Source organism: Rhagoletis zephyria, unplaced genomic scaffold, assembly GCF_001687245.7.
Source record: "Rhagoletis zephyria isolate East Lansing unplaced genomic scaffold, Rhagoletis_zephyria_1.1 Rzeph_scaffold_00432, whole genome shotgun sequence".
Lineage (NCBI taxonomy): Eukaryota > Metazoa > Arthropoda > Insecta > Diptera > Tephritidae > Rhagoletis > Rhagoletis zephyria.
In genome coordinates this window covers 195,563-212,794 of record NW_016157516.1, presented here as the reverse complement: position 1 = coordinate 212,794, position 17,232 = coordinate 195,563, and the positions used below count along the sequence as shown (strand labels likewise).

Genomic DNA, 17,232 nt, shown 5'->3' with positions numbered 1-17,232 from the left:
CTGATAATACTTAAACTTTAAATATAATGTTAATAAATTAATTTAAATAAAACATACATATGAAGTGCTTCAAGTGAAATATTAACCATAATGTTAAATTCGTTAAACAAAGAAGATGCAAAGCTAAATAAAGTACCGTTTGCACGGTATGGAAATAACTGTTGGAAAAATAACTAAAAATNCAAAGAAGATGCAAAGCTAAATAAAGTACCGTTTGCACGGTATGGACATAACTGTTGGAAAAATAACTAAAAACTGCTATAGAACTGATGAAGTACAGTTTGCATGAAAATGATTAAAGTATAAAATTAAATTTTAACAAACATCTGACGCATAATTATAAAATTATACATTTTGAGATATAACCTGGCGATACGTGGACTTATTTCCCTGCCATTAACTACATACAGATTAATACAATCTAATATATAATTAATTAAAAAATTTAAGACGTTAGACCAGCAGAAACTTTGCACGTGGTTCTGGCCCTCAGCGGTATTACCATACGTGTATTAGTGGAGCAACGTTGGACACACCTGAAGACTTATCATACCCTTGGAATATAGCATACTAAGAGGAATAACCTGGCGGTGGTTTACAATTAAACCGGCCAACCTACCCAAAACCCAAAAAAAAAAAAAAAAAGAAAACCGAAGTCAATAAAGTTGGTAGATGAAATTCATTCATTTTATTCGCTTATTATTTTTTTCATTTATTTTCATTACTTTATCATAAATTTTAGTAAAAAAATTTCGGCCCCTCGGCAACACTGAAGTTTACGAGGTGGTTTGTGCAACAAATTTGTCTCGTAATTTTTCGAGGGGCTCGTAAATTGAGCTCCATACAAATTTTGACAGTTCTTTTACGAGGCGCCCTCTCGAACGTGCCTAAGGAGTGAACATTGAAACGTCTGGTGCAGGTAGCTGTCCTGAAGTCCACATCTGCAGATTTTGGAGTTCAGAACAGGTATTCCCTGTATTTGAGTTAACATCGTTTTTAGCTACCTGATCGGCTCTTTCATTTCCTACGATTCCCTTATGGCTGGGTGTCCAGATTATTGCTACCCTGTCAAAGTCTGCCTCCCTTGTTAGGTTGTGGATTTACACAATTAAATGGCTTTGGGTGGACTCTTTTATTTAATTGGCAGGCTATCAGGCTGTCCGAGAAGATTGCATTTTTCCATATCTTAATTCTCTGGCTAGTTCCAAGGCCTTCAAAATGGCTATGGTTTCACCAAAGCTGGAAGAAGCGCGGAACTCAAGCTTAAAATCATGCTCCGTGTTGTCTTGAGGGTTAAAAATTGAAATCCCTGTTGTGCTGCTGCCCACGGATGCGTCCGTAAACAAAAATCGAAAATTTGCATTTTTGTAGTCGTGTATCAGTTGGTGGTACGTCACTCGACTCGTCCGGGAGATTTGACTTCTTGTCCTTTAGTTCGTCGAAGATATGTCTGAACTTGTTGAAAATGAGATTGTAACTAGAGTTAACACCGGGATTGCCGTAAAGCTGAATCCCTGAGGGATTCATCAGTCACAATATTATTCATAACTTCTTTTGCAGCAAGCCCAAAACTTCTTCTGAGGAAACTGTTCTGGTAGGTCTGATTTTTTTTATTGACGGTCTTTGCGCAATTGGTCATTGCAGTACGGCTGAATTCAATTTTACTTCTCACTATTGCTTTGTTATAATTTAGAGAAACTTTAGGATGTAGCCCTGCTTTAACGATCGTGATACATTTAAACAAATTTGAATTTTTTTGAAATTACTTGATAAGTGAGTGAGCACTACACTGACAGCTAGGGAGGCGCTTATTCGCGTCCCAAAAAAATTGATGTATTGTGTTTGCTCCAGAGTTGGATTATTGCATGTCCGGTTGAAAAGTTTTTTGGTTGCCCATTGCAAAAATACATCACTTCTTTTCTCAAGATTTATTATTAAAATTTAAATCATCGCACTTTTCCTGAATGTATTGATTTTGCTCTGTAAATTTGCAAGCGATTGACGCAGGTCTTTATGAGCCGATAAAAGAATAAAATCGTCTGCGAATTGGTAAACTTTGGTGGAGATGTCTACAATATCATGCCTGGGGTCTGGTGTATACGTTGAACAGTACCGGGGACCAACTGCTGCCCTGAGGCAACCCATCACACATTTCTATGGATTCGCTGCCCATTTGCAATACTCTGTAGGAAAGAAAGTTAGAGATCCATTCCATATACGTGGGGTGAATATCCACATCCTCTAGAGCTTTCCTAAGTTTGACCAGACTCAAACAATTGTATGCATTACTAAATTTGTTATTTTAAGACGTTCACTTTTCAGAGTTCTAATGTGCAAATAATTTGTGTACACCGTGGGAGATTTCCTTTTCCTATACGCAAAGGAGTAGTTGGGCCTCCTCTAGCATGTCCGTGCGCCTATTTTTAATTACTAAATTAATGCATTTCAGGAGGACCGACAGCAGGGCTATGGGCATGAAGTTGGTAAAATCATTTAGGTCTTTGCCTGCTTTCGGTATGGGCACAATTCTAATTTTGCGCCACTTTTCCGGTATCTGGTTTGAGAGGAATGCGTTGTTTAGAGCGGTGCGTAAGTTGTTTAGGGATTGTTCCGAGAGTGCTTTTAGCATTTTATAGGTGATGCGGTCCGCACCTCCTGCCGACTGTTTTTTCTTTTATTTTTCAGAACATCCTGAATTTCCTGGAAGCTTATTGCCAGTTCATTTTCCGGTACTATTTCTTTGTTAGGTGCTATATCGCGATTCGAGATGGGGACTAAGTTTTTTAGATATTGGAGAAAATTAAGATTATTGCTATAAGACCACGCAAAATCGTTCCGGGCTTGAAATCACCTCTCATAGCCTTTACGAATCTCCAGGCTTGTTTGGTAGTAGGGTCATTGTTCAGTTCTTCAACTTTACCTTCAAAGCTTAGTTTTTTTTTGCTTTTTTTAACTTGCTCCTTCCACGTTTTTTTTTGTTCTAAACACGCTTCAAAGTTTTGTGGTGTTGGGTAGTTCTTACATTTTTTAGAGGCATATTTTAGCAAACGAAAGGTTTTCGCTAAGGTTTCGTTCCACCAAGATTTGGGAACTATGTTGCCCTGAAGGGTGTATGTGGCTGCTACTAGCTCCTCATTAAATTTGGAATGAATCTCCTCTATGTTTGGCTCCAGTTCTAGCTGTCGAAGTCCCAATTTAAGCTTATTTTGTGCTAAAAAGCATTTCTTATGAATGCTAATTGCGGTAGACTCAATTATGATGGGAAAGTGGTGGCTTCCCCCCATTCTTGTTGGGTCTGTTCTCCATATAAGCGGCACGTTACAGTTGGTGAACGACAGGTCTATAACCGATCCATTGTGAGATAAAAAGTTGGCTGTAAAGGTCTGAGATCCATCATTGAGGGCCCAAAAATTGTGCTCAGAAATTATGTTAAGAAGATTTCTAGCCCTACACGACGTGATTTGATCTCCCCACGCCGCTGCTCTGGCGTTAAAGTCAATCAGGACTAGTACATTTTGAAAATTTTCAAGAAAAGTGAGAAGTCCTGAAATTTAATTTTTGAAAGTTTCTGTGGGAACAGATCGAGGAAAATAAGTCGCGCAAATGACCAAGTTAGGTTTTAAGTTTTTAGTTTGAATTACCACAATATCTAGATCTGACACGAACGTTAGTTTTCTGAATTTAATTTTTTTCCTCAGAATGATGGCTACCCCATAAGTACCCATAAGTTCTGTTTTTTTTTTCTATTATGCTAAAATCTATAATGTTTCTGTGGTGCTGCTCATTTGAATGAAAAATCTCACTCAAGCAAGCACCATCAAAATTGTAATTCTTCTTCTTCTAAGCGATTTTGGCCGAGTCCAAAACAGCACGCCAGTCATTTCTTTTCTGTGCTAACTGGCGCCAATTGGAAATGCCAAGTGAAGCCAAGTCCTTCTCCACCTGGTCTTTCCAACGCAGAGGAGGCCTTCCTCTTCCTCTGTTACCAGCATCGCGGCCCGCGTTGAATATTTTCAGAGCAGGAGCGTTTCTGTCCATCCGAACGACATGGCCAAGCCAGCGGAGCCGCTGAATTTTAATTCGCTGCACTATGTCCATATCGTTGTAAAGCTCACACAGCTCATCGTTAAATCGTCTGCGCCAAGCGTAAAGGTCTGTAAATCTTTCGCAGAATCTGTATCTCGAAAACTCCAAGAGCCGCCTCATCAGATGCTTTCATTGTCCATGCTTCCGCGCCATACACCAGCACAGGCATGATGAGTGACTTATAGAGTGTGATCTTTGTACGACGAGAGAGGACTTTACTTCTCAATTGCCTACTCAGCCCAAAGTAGCACTTGTTGGCAAGAGTGATTCTCCGTTGGATTTCAAGGCTGACATTATTATTGGTGTTAATGCTGGTTCCCAAATAAACGAAGTCGTCTACTTTTTCAAACTTGTAACTGTCAACAGTGACGTGGGTGCCAAGACGCGTATGCTCTGACTGTTTGTGTGCTGACAGGAGATACTTCGTTTTGTCCTCGTTCACCACCAGACCCATTCGCTTTGCTTCTCTATCCAATCCCGAGAAGGCAGAACAGACGTAGCCCTTGTTTTTACCGATAATATCGATGTCGTCGGCATACGCCAGCAATTGTACGCTCTTATAAAGTATTGTGCCTGAGCGGTTCAGTTCTGCGGCTCTTATTATCTTCTCCAACATAAGATTAAAGAAATCACACGAAAGGGAGTCCCCTTGTCTGAAACCTCGTTTGGTATCAAACGGCTCGGAGAGGTCCTTCCCTATTCTGACGGAGCTGGTGGTATTGCTCAACGTCATTTTACACAGCCGTATTAGTTTCGCGGGGATACCAAATTCAGACATCGCGGCATAAAGGCAACTTCTCTTCGTGCTGTCGAAAGCGGCTTTGAAATCGACAAATAGATGGTGTGTCGATCCTATTCTCGCGGGTCTTTTCCAAGATTTGGCGTATTGTGAATACCTATCCTATGGTGGATTTTCCAGGCCTAAAACCACACTGATAAGGTCCAATCAGCTCGTTAACGGTGGGCTTCAGTCTTTCGCACAATACACTCTATAAGACCTTATAACCTATGCTTAGAAGGCTGATTCCGCGGTAGTTGGCGCGTATGGCGGGGTCGCCTTTCTTGTGGATTGGGCAGAGCACACTTAAAATCCAGTCGTAATTATTTAGGTAAAATTCTATGCTATTTATGTTTGCTTTTAGCGATTGGCAATTATATTGTAAGAGTTTCATTTGTGTCAAGGGTCGGGTTTGAAGCTCTTCTAATAGCTTCTCAGGCCTGTCTACGACCGCTTCCGCTACATTCTTTTTTGGCCTTTCCACTGACCTGTCAGCTACCCTGTGTACTATTTGCTATTCCGTTCTGGGCAAGCGAGCTATCGCACTATACTTGATTCTAGGTGACTTTCTATTAATCTCACTGCCCCTGTTTTTGGCGATTTTGTCCTCGTTTGTTAAGTCTAGGAACTCCGCTTTATCAACTGCGAGCATATTAAACCGATTTTCGTTGCTAGGGAAGTAGGCTTGGAGGGTCTCCCTCCTCGAAAGTTTTTTTACTGCGCGTATGTAGTTAACAGACTTTTCTTTTTCCCAAACCTCACATGACTGATTGTCGGAAGCTGTGTGTGCCGTTCGCATTACCACATAAAATGCATTTCTTCTCACAGGAGTTAGAATCACAGTTATTTCGCCCACATTGAACACACCTTTTCTTTGCTTTGCAGGCATACTGCGTGTGGCCAAGCCTTCCGCAGTACAGACACTGCCTTAGAGGAGGTACATAGAAGTCGACGTACAGTTTTGTGTAGTCAAATATGATTACTTTGGAATTTCTTTATTTGCAAGCAAAATTTCACTGTGGTTGTGGGGACAAATGTGTTGTTTTCAGCCTTCCGCGTGAACCCCCTGGCCGAAGAATTGGGGATGCTCGAGATCGTGTTGGCCTTTAATTCAATATCTGTATATAAACTTGGGATACCCCTAACTACGCCATAGAGTTCTAGGGCTGTTCTCGGAACGAAAGGACTTAATCCCATTGCCTTGCTTTTAGAATTTAACAGAAAGTTGTTTACAGTTCTTAAATGTAATTTTATACAGACTTTTCCCTAACGCTTCAATTAGGTCCATATCTTTGATACGTAAATGTTTAATCGCTCAAAACAGCGTCAACCCGTTAGTAATTTTTTCATTTGGTATTTCTTGGCATTTAGCCGTGTCAATTAGTACGAAAATAGCACCTGCAAAGTCGGAGGGGTACATAACCTCATTTGCTTGATTATTCGGATTATTGTCCGTCGTCACTGTACTGTTTTCTGTGTTGTTTGCCGGCAACGCTAGCGGTTCTCGACATTCCGTTACCTTTCCGTTGTCTATCACATCTTCGTATTCTATTGCCATTTCATTATCACTAACACTGTCACCCTCGTTGTTACTGATCTTCCTCTCACCGGATGTATTCAAGGAATGCCTGAATCTGATGAGCTCATTATTTTTTAGCATTTTCACTAAGGTTTCCTCTGCTTTTTTTAAAATTTTTCGCCCCCGAAACAACTGAAGTTACTGTACTTAGCACTTCAGAGTGCCTATGCGCCAAAAGCTAACACAAGCTAATTATCGCTGCGCCAAACACGTCCAGCCTCGTTCACCGACGGAAAGGAAGTCGCCTTTTACGAGTTTAAGGGAAGACCTTAAATAACGCTTACTACTGTTAAGTTGAGCATGTCTCTAATCCTTGTCTAATCTATGCCTACACCTTACTACTACCGTTGTAATCCTTACCACTTACTTTAGTATGGATTGTACCTGGATTAGACAAGGACTATAGGCATAAGCCACTTAACAGCAGTAAGGGTTTTAATTTTTCGAATTTTGAATTATGTCGTTATAGCAGAGGACTATCGATATGCATTTACGTTTACTACTAAAAATCGATAGAAACTCTTAAAAGAACAAACATTTGTATTGCCATTTTTACACGTTTTTTACTTTTTTAAGAACTTCTTTTTTAAGTAATTTTTACGAGCATATAAACGAAGCCATACCAATTTGTATGTACTTAAATTTCGCATGAGATAATTTAGTTTTAAACATTTATATGAAAGTGAAATGTATTAGCAAAATTGTATATCGTCTAGACTATACTCAAAACACAAATTTGTGAAAATTAAAAAATAAATATTTATATGTATGTGCAATGTTGTAAATAACCACTCTATTATTATTTAAACTCACCTTTATGTCCTTTAGCGTAAGTATGTCGGTGGAGAAAGTGGAATTCACCACAGACGGCTTATTTTTCACGCTGGGGAAAATGATGCCGCCTTTGCGTGAAAGTGGCTTTGCCGAAGTCGATGTAGTTGTGGCTGCCGATGAAACAACGGCCGATGAAGCACCCATGCTTCCAGCAGAATTAGCAGCAATTTGTGCCGCGGTGACCGTATACGATGAGACAGTTGGTTGGCTGGCAACAGCTACCGGCGGGCTGGGCGTAGTAGTGCCCGCTGTAGTGTACGCACTTAGTGAGGCAGTTGTTGCGGCCACAGTAGGCGGTGGCGCAGTTGAGGTGCCCGTTGCGCTTGTGGAAATCGGAGTGGTGGGCATATTCGTCTCGGGGTACTCATCGATGACGGAATAGCTGTCAGAAATGCAAAATAAAAAAATGTAATCAAATGTCCAAATACACCAAGCCATTAAATATTTACCGATTGGGATCATATTCGACAAGTCGATCGATAGTGGGATCCATCAGCAGCTCAGCTGGCACTGGTCGTTGCGCCAGCAGCTGAACATCGTCCTCCTGTTTCTTCAGACGCTTCTCAACCATATCCAGGTTGTTGATAATTTGATTCGTTTTCGCCTTTAGATCGTGATGAATCTCGCCAATAGCACGCTCCTGTCGCTGCGTCTGCGTTAGCAAGGCATCGGACTTGGGTAGCAAATCATTGATAACCGACGACTTTGTGCCCACTACAACATCCCACACTTCGTCCATTTTCTCTGAAACCGAAACCATCGGTCGTATTTGCTTCACCAACGCGTCGATCTTACTCGATTTTATGATCGGTAACGACGTCGTGGTGGCATTCAATGCATTCAACTGCTCCTGATGATCCACCACCGCCTCATGTATATCACCCACCATACGCAACATTCGCCCCACATTCTCCGATACAATATTTATGTGAAATTGTAGCTTCTTGTCGATGTTGTCGGTAGTGTCCCGCAATTCATTCAATTCCGAGGACACGTGATTCATCACCTCGGCATTCATTGCCTTCGTTATCTCTACCACATTCATGCTGATCGGTTTTTTCTCACTCGCTTCTGCATTAATGTCGTCCACTTGCAGGAAATTATTATCGATTTGTGTTTTGAGCACCTCAAGCTTAGTGTCGATATCGCTAACCTTTTGATCGAGCAACAGCAAGCGATTGTCCAGATGCTCTGCCGTGGCCATATTGGCAATACGCGCCGAGCGGCCACCACTGCCATCTATAGAGGATGCATGTATATCGTTGGTGATTTTATTATCTAGCGTGCGCAGCTTGGAGATGACGGCATCGGTTTTGAGTAAATTGTCCGCTACACGATTGTCTAGAGCTTCCATGCGCTTTACCATGTGCTCGACCGATTTGTCGAGGCTATCGATACGTTTAAGTTTGCCCTCGAGCGTCGAGATAATCACCTCGAATATGTTGAGAAGCTGTTGTTCTCTGCAAGAAGAAAAATTTTGAAAGAAGTGGACATTGGTAAGAACATCAACTGAAAATCGTATGCATACGGATATATGTACATATTTATTGAATAAAAATTCCTAATACATAACTATACAAGATTTTTGTGAAAATTTTAGAGGTCGTTAATTTTTCGTTGAGAAATTTCAAAAAAGACAAGAAGTGGAACCCCGAAATTTGTCTTAGAGTCTGGGTCTAAAAATCAGGCTAAATTTCGCCATAGTCGTATTCTCGATGAACTTATAGGCTTATAGGAAGAGCACAACCATGTCCTTACCTCGTTGGATTTATGGAAGTACGTTGGGTTGAAGTTTCCTCTTAATAATAGAGGCGTCGAGGTGATGCAAAGTACCTGAGGAAGGCAGTAGAATATCTCACCAAGGTTCTCAGTTTGTCCATCGTCCTTTCATGATTTCAGATATCTGGAAAACGGGAAGAGTCGTGCCACTGCTTAAACCCGGGAAACCAATCAACGAAGGAGAGTTGTATCGTCCGATAACCTTTCTTTCTCTGGTAGCAAGGACACTTGAGGCCTTGCTACTCCCGCACTGTATGTACCACCTGACCCCAGTGAAGCATCAGCATGGGTTCCGTAAAATGCACAGCACAACAAGAGCACTTAGCGCCATAAATACCCAGATAACTTCGTGCCTGAACCGAAACCGCCCCTGTGTGGCAACCGTCCTAGTAGTGTTGGATCTGTCAAAGGCGTTTGACATCGTCATCCACTCCACGCTAATTGAAGACATTTAGGCTCCCTACCTTCGACAGGGACTTGAATTTTGGTCGGCGAATTATCTGAGTGGTCGACAATCACCAGCTATTTTCAGATACCAAACCAGCAAACCGAGGAAAATTAAACAGGCATCCGGGAATTGAATTGATGTCCTGTAAACGGTTATCTCTTAAAACTTTCTCGCTTCTTCACTGCCAGAAGGCTAACCGTCTCGCTTCCTCACTGCCAGAAGGCTAACCGTCTCGCCTACGAAATCCTTGACAACCGTTTTTAACACCTGGATGAAGGAGGCCAGACAACCTTCGAATTACCATGGATAGTCTGTCATTGACAGGACGGATCTAAACTATGAAGCTACAGACATGCTGGAATACGGCATGCCGGACCGCAACTGGATGCCTTATAATGTCGCCACAGCACTACGAGGCTCAAAATCTCCCGGTGAAAGAGCGCAACACGATTCTCTGTAAGCAGTTCTGCCACAGACGCGGACAACCGTTCTTCGACTCGGTACCCATGGAAGGAAAACGAGGAATGAACAACTGGCGCAACTTCGCAAAGGAGACAGGCAACTAACATGGTTGTAGTACAAAATAAGAAGAAGAAGAACAACATAGTAGGCTTAGGGCAAAGACACCCGCGATTAGTTTGCGTTATGAACCTTGGTGAGTTTTGAACGAATAATTTAGAGATGTCTATCATACTGTGGCGTGGTAGAATAAGATGCGATGACGTAACCGGAAATCTTTTGGAAATGGAATCAGTAAAAAGATGAAACATTCGATTTTCAGTCAGCAGCTAGCAAAACATCTGAAACTTGTCCGTATATAAAAGTAAATTGCGAATAAAAGCCGAATGTTTCAACCGCTTCAAATTGCAGTTTGAAAAGTAATCAGGAAATGCAGTGCCCAAAAAAGTGCGTTTTTTGCTGGCTTTTATAAAACATATTTGGTTACTTACTTTTTAATATTTTGGTTTAAACAATTTGCGAGGAAAAATTCAGGTGTTTTTATGTATCACCATGCACCACTTCACGCAATTCCTTTCGCCAACAATTTGTTTATATTTACAAGTATGAAATTGCCACAAAGAACCAATAATTAAGTGCTATAAAAATTAATAACTGTCGCAAGCTAAATAGTTAGGCACAACAGTAGTTTAGAATGGTCACTTTACTGTTGTTACTGCTGACCACAGCCAACCGTTGTGTGTCAGCCAAAATTGTTATGAGCCATTTTGACATATTTTGCCTACGGGTGCGAGTAAGTATGCCACATTCACGCATCAACGCAATGCTCTAATTATGAAGCTTGGCCACCGGCTATCGAATGTAAATTAACAGAGCAATTTTAGTTAGTTTCGAGTAACGAAATATCAACATTCAAATGAAGAAATATCAAAAAATTAATAACTGTTATTAGTGAGTACGCAGTTTCTTTTTTAAAGCGTAGGAATAAATTAATATGTTGAAATGAACCTTGCGCATACATTTAAAATATTGCGAAAATTTAAGATGAAAAACTATTGGATTTTATTTTTTATTTTTAAAGTTTGCTTTAAAATTGAAAGTAGCTTACCTATATTAGAGCAACTGCAAATCTATAAACAACAAATTTGGCATAATTTCAGTTTTGTGTTGGGATTTAAGAGTGATCATTTCCGACCTATTCAACAGCCAGACTGGTTTTACAGTTTACAGTTACTAAAATAACTGACACGAAAAACTGAGGAGCCGGATATGAGTGCGAACTTCTAAAAGAATATTGCTTCTTCTTAGTTAAAGCAGAAATTTTTTGTTACGCAAATCATTGATTGAATTGCACTCCAGCGTGGGGTGGGACACTCAGCACTGAGTCGAGCTGACTCTCACAAGAGGTGCGCACACCACACCAACTTAATCGTGCCCGTAGTTTGAAGCGCAGCCCGATTGCGTCCAAAGTAGAGAGTTTGCCAACAATCGGTCGACTGCTTGACCAGCAAGGCGCTCTTCTACGTGCGAACACTTCAGACTTTATCGGCCACCAACTCATCTATAAGGGCTGCCATGTTACTGGCTGAAGAGAATGAAGTACCACAGTTTCAAGCTACTTCGCCAGCTACATCAGCTACATAAGTAAAAATACACCACAACCACAGCTATATATTTAGTCTGTTCCAATAGCAGTCCGGTTTACAGGATTTAGTCAGAACTTACAGGAAGTCGTTCCTATTGACATAAAACCTGTAAGTGGGAACACATTTGAGAGAGTAACTGAGCAACTGTTCCTAGTCAGAAGTTACAGGATTTAGTCCGGAGTTTTTTTTTTCTGTAAGTTCATGAAAGGTGTCAAACGATCAGCTGATTTACATGTGCAAACAAAAACAGAAAGCGGTGAAAGCAAAGAACCTTATATTTGTTAAAAAATGGAAGTAAACAACGAAATAGTTGAATATGTATAGATTTTAAAAATTATTTAGTGATATTTCTGCCAAATCAGTGTAGTACCAATGACATGTAAACAAACCGTCTGACATTTTTACAGGAAATAGTGCTTTTTGCGTTCCTATGCACTTCTGCATCTGTTCTCCTTTTACTCTCATTTGAGAGAGTAAAATTGTAATTTGACAGTTCCACAGGTTTTAGTCCGAAGTTCAAAGGAACAGACTAATTGTAGGCAGTTTAGAGCATTTAGAATATTTTAACTTTTGACAGCCCTTGCTACATACCACAGCCTCACCATTCTGGTTAGCCAGTTAGCACAACATTTTAAAGAATGTGCTATAAAAGGAGTATTAAAAGATACTTATGTAAATAAATGTGCATAAGTATTCAGTGGTATTCATCCGTGAAAATTTGTAATTTTTAGTTTGTCGTGCTTGTGGCCGAAAGTCAGGCGCTGCTAATTATAGACGATGCACTTCATACCTAAAGAAGTTGGCAGCCCTTTCGTCCGATATTCCAGCAATTGCCACCGATTTAGTCTGCAGTGTGAGCACCCACCACCAACCTGACTATTTACCGTGGTTAGTGTGCGCACCTACATCCTTCTCACTGAGAACTCCAGCTCAAACTGCCTTCCCTGACTCGTTAAGTGCCGGATCAAGATGTCATATCAACGCCCATGCGCGAACGGAGTACTTCGGGTACCAGGTACAACGAATCTCTTGTTCGGAGGACTAGTCCATTTTTACGCCACTTATATATTCTAATATAAAACTTTAACCTCAACAGCCCTGAAACGAGATTCCGATGCTCGAAAAGAGGCTGGCAGAAGCAATAGTTATGTTCAGTAAAATATTGTAGCCGATTTTTTTAGGATTTTTATCGTAGAATTCAAATCTGACCTGAAAGATCTGAAAGTTATTTGATTGGCTCTAGTTTTCGAGCTACTTAGTTTTAAAGGTGCCGAAAAACGCGTTTTTTTTTGTCATTTTTGAACCTCTGTAAAACAATAAATTGATGCAATATATCTGTCTGTGTGAGGGGATATGAAAGCCTAAACCCGCCCCTTAATACGCAAATCTAAAAATTATGGTCCGAACTCTGAAAGAAATTGGGAACAGTTTGGGAACAGTTTTTTTTTATACGAGCGCGCCCGAGATTTTTTTACCTCTTTTTGATCACATGTGTTAAACGAATCTGAGGCGCTGGAAATTTCCACAGAAGTTGAACCTTCATCTAAGAGAACATAACACTGGCCAGCAAAATTTATATTGACTAAAATATTTCAGCCGATCCTTAAAGGATTATTCTGCCTTTTTCTGAGTTTCGCCTGAAAAAAAATTCACCAGAACAATTTTCAGCCACCCATAGAGAATATGTACATGGAAACGAAAAGTGAACCGGTTCGGGGAAAATGAGATTAATGATAAGGCTAATTATACATTTAATCATGGGATATGCGACTGGGCTTTTCGCGGCCCATTTTGTCTTCGAGCAGCCGCAAAATTTTTTCCTTAGCTCTGGGCGTTGAAAAATTATATGCCTAATACCGCTAATATTTTCCAAACATGACGAAATCAGCTTAAGGTAATTTGTATTGATTTTGTGGAACAAACCTGAACTGTTTAAGTATCAAGGTGGTAAGTGTATCTTCTGGGCCATAATTCTTTTGGCAGGTGTTGCGCGAAGGTGGCCCATTTTTTAACCCGCAAATATTTTATTCTATTCTATGAGTAGCAAAGAATTAAAATATATATCGTCGTATGAAGTACTAACCCGTGTATCAAGAAAATGCAAAACTTCGTATGTGTGGTTGCTAAAATTTTACAGGAGAGTATAAAACTTTTCTTATTTCAAAACGATTCTCCCTTTTATGCCTACTTATCCCTTCTTGTAATGTCTAAGTATCGATATTTTAGTATGAATGGAATGATGCCAGGAGCTTACGGTGATCAAATATCTTTTTTAGCACAAATGTGAGTTACGAGGTTTTGCAGAACCAGGATACGCGGTTTTATATTTTATTTTATTTTATTTTATTTTTTATTATATTATTTTTATTTATTTGTATTTATTTTATATTTTTTTTTGTAAGCTTTAACTCCTATTCAATAAATTTTGTTGTTAAAAACAAAAACCACAAAAAAAAAATCTTTGGCGCTTAAGGGGCTAAAAGGCTCTTCAAATTTCCATCGCTCAAAGAGTTAAGAGGTAAAAAGATTTTCACATTGCCCTACTTGAAAATTGTGTAAAAGCAGCTAACGGGAAATCGGGCAATAGGAAGTCGTAAAAATATGAAAGACTTAAGAAACGAACTTGGCTACGTACTATCGCAAGTTCGTTTTTCTGTGGTTGTGCTGGAAATGAGATGAAAAAATTTAACTTCAACGACAAGTATAATTGAAAATCGTTTTAAAATCCTGATTAAAATACCCTTTTTCTTTACAAATGCGGCAATTTTATAAGCAATTCTTATGCGAATACAAGTTTAATGAAATAAGCTGTACCTAAAAGTTTTTTCAAGTTTACAAAAAAAAATCACACCTATTTAGTTAGAAATGCACAGATTTTCTCGTTCAAACATCAAATTCCCGCTTGATTCATTCAAAGCTAATATCGCCAATCAGAGACACATAGTATTTAAAAAGTTGTGTTAAAAAAAAAAACAAATAAAAAAAATCTCAGCACAAATTTCGCACAATGCGTCAACGTGATTTATGTACTCAGCTGACCTCAAACTGCTCCTTTCTTGCGTATTCATGTACATGTCGCATAGAGCACACTTACATGCGATATAGTTACATATCTAGATACATTTCGTTACATGTGCAACACATGTACTGGCCATGTTGTCAGCAGTAGTCATCGTGTAACCTATCCGATATTTCGGTTGCCTTCTTTTTTTCTCTATTTTGCCATCAACTTTTTTCATTGAATATGCTTTTCGTTGCACAGCCAAATTAAAAAAAATTTACTTTATGGTAGCAGACGAGGTGTTAGACCCCGCATGTTAGATGTCTCCTAGTAAGTGTGCTGTTACATGGGAGAATAGATACTCGTGCCATAAAATATGTGCTCCTAAAAATCGCACTACAGCCATCCATATATACATATGAACTCGTGTATACATATGCATATGTGACACCCTGTGACAGTGACAACTAACAGGCGAATAGCCGCAAAACCTTAAAACACATTCATTATAGGCTTGGTGTTGTCGTGCGCATTTGTATGTGTGTTCGTAGTTGTGTTTACTGTTTTTTTTTTTAATATTTCTTTTTCGCATTTTTTCTAACACATTATTTATGCAATATTCATCACTGCATTTTTTGCTTTAACAAACATAAATAATGCATACATTTCGCTGGACGAAAGGGTTACGCTAGGGGTCCGGCTGCTGAGTTTGTCAATTAGTTGTGGTACATTTACGTCAGAGTAACGGGAGTGGAATCATTTTTATTTTGCTTGAAATTTAATGCTTATTGAGATATGTACATATGTACAAGAAATAAGAAAAACTTATTATATAAAAAATTTCTTCATTAGCCTTCCGATACACATACATACATACATATGTACATACATCTATGATATGAACGTGTCTTTAATAATGAGACCAGCTTACAGACTGAGGCCAGCGTTAAGACTAAACAGTTTTCATGTCCCAGTAGATCAGAGAAAAAATTCCAGCAGATCAAAAAGTTTTGCTGCAGATCTAAAAAGATGGTATTTAGAGATATACTTATTTACATATGTATTTGCGTCGTCAGGCATTAAAATTATATTTCCAAAACGAAGTTTAAGAGAAACGTTCGAAACAACTAGAATCTCGAGCATGTGCATTGAGTATATAAATAAGAGCAGACCATTAGACCCTGTAGCCAATAGCTTCGCGATACAGGGAGAAGAGGAGAGACGTACATTCAAAATGAAGAAACGAGAAACAGAAAATGTGAGGCGAAGGGCTTCAAATGCTGCCAGACAGGAACATGACTCGAAAATTCTATCAGAAAATAAGGTAGGAATGGAATGGTGCTGGTTTATGTGGAGATGAAGATGGAAATTTGGTAAAAAATGCCAAAAATACAGAAACATCTCTCAAAACAGGTGGCGCATTCATGAAGAAGAACCTGAATGCAAGCATTGATGTAAGCAACACACTCGTTCGGCTCTAATTCTAAAATAAAAAGCGACCGAAGATGATAAAGTATGGCGAAGTATGGTTGCTCAGGATTAAGATTAAGATTGTGATTGAGGTTGAGATTAACATTGAAATAACTGTTCATTATGGCTAGTACCAGGTTGACCGAGCTTTGCCCGGAGTGCATATACTTTTTAAAGTTTTCAAGATTTGGATGGCTTTAAAAAAATATTTTGGGGAAAAAATGGATTTCGGTATCTATTAAGAAAATTCCTTATTCTAAAATTTAGGTGGCAACCCTATTCCGAAATAGGAGGGAATAAATGGTACATATCTTGAACGCATATGTACTGTGTATACATAAAAAAATGTTGATTGAAATTAACAAGATACAATTTTGTATTACATAGAAGCGTGGCAACCCTGATGGAAAATATTTTCTGACCAAAGTTCTCAACAATACCTTTCATTTGATATCCATATTACAATGTTTCAGATAAATTGTGTAGAATTGAAAACAAGTGGCAACCTTACACTATTATCCTAAGGGATAAGATTTTGTATATAGGAAAAGCATTGTTTAAGGACCTTCTCTTGATACCCATAAATAGTAATATTTTACCCTTTTTTAACAAAAAAGTAAATAAACATGCGATTCAAAATAGGTGGCAACCCCATTAAAATATTTATGAATTAGAGATCTTTAAAATACCTTCCATTTGATACCCATATTATGATGTTTTAATTGATTTGTAACTAATTTCGAATAGGTGGCAACCTTATACGAGTCCTCTCGGAGATAATGCCTATTCAGATAATTTTAAAATCCCAAACATTATCTGTGTACCAAATTTCATAAAAATCGTTAGAGCCGTTTCCAAGAAGATATATATATATATACAAAAATTAATGTAATAAGATTCGTGTTAGTGTCATCAGATCTACACCCTTCGTTCGATTTTCAAAACGAGATGGTGGCAAATTATAGATGGAGATGTGTATTTTTTGAAAAGAGTAGCAATTTGTTAAAAAAATAAATTCAAATTATTCAATAAGTTAAATTAATTATTGAAATATGGGATTTGATGCCCCATGTTGATGGTTTTGAAAAAGGCTTAATTTCTTAGCTACATCTAGCAGGGTTGCCACTTGCCTAGAAAATTAAAAAATCAAAT

At 39.0% G+C, this 17,232-nt stretch overlaps 2 protein-coding genes across 2 annotated transcripts in view; one reads left to right on the top strand and one right to left on the bottom strand.

Moving 5' to 3' along the window:
* The window catches only part of LOC108359658 (KDEL motif-containing protein 1-like), a 201,438-nt gene that overhangs the window by 4,676 nt on the left and 179,530 nt on the right, over positions 1–17,232 (top strand). The gene's annotated exons all lie outside the window — the stretch shown is intronic.
* Positions 1–17,232, bottom strand: part of LOC108359656 (uncharacterized) — a 106,074-nt gene that overhangs the window by 7,747 nt on the left and 81,095 nt on the right. Inside the window, exons 2-3 of the mRNA XM_017611608.1 lie at positions 7,727–8,737; positions 7,257–7,659 (exon numbers count right to left, since the gene is read on the bottom strand). Coding sequence (XP_017467097.1) covers positions 7,257–7,659; positions 7,727–8,643 — 1,320 coding nt within the window. The 5' untranslated portion in view covers positions 8,644–8,737. The remainder of the gene's footprint in view (positions 1–7,256; positions 7,660–7,726; positions 8,738–17,232) is intronic.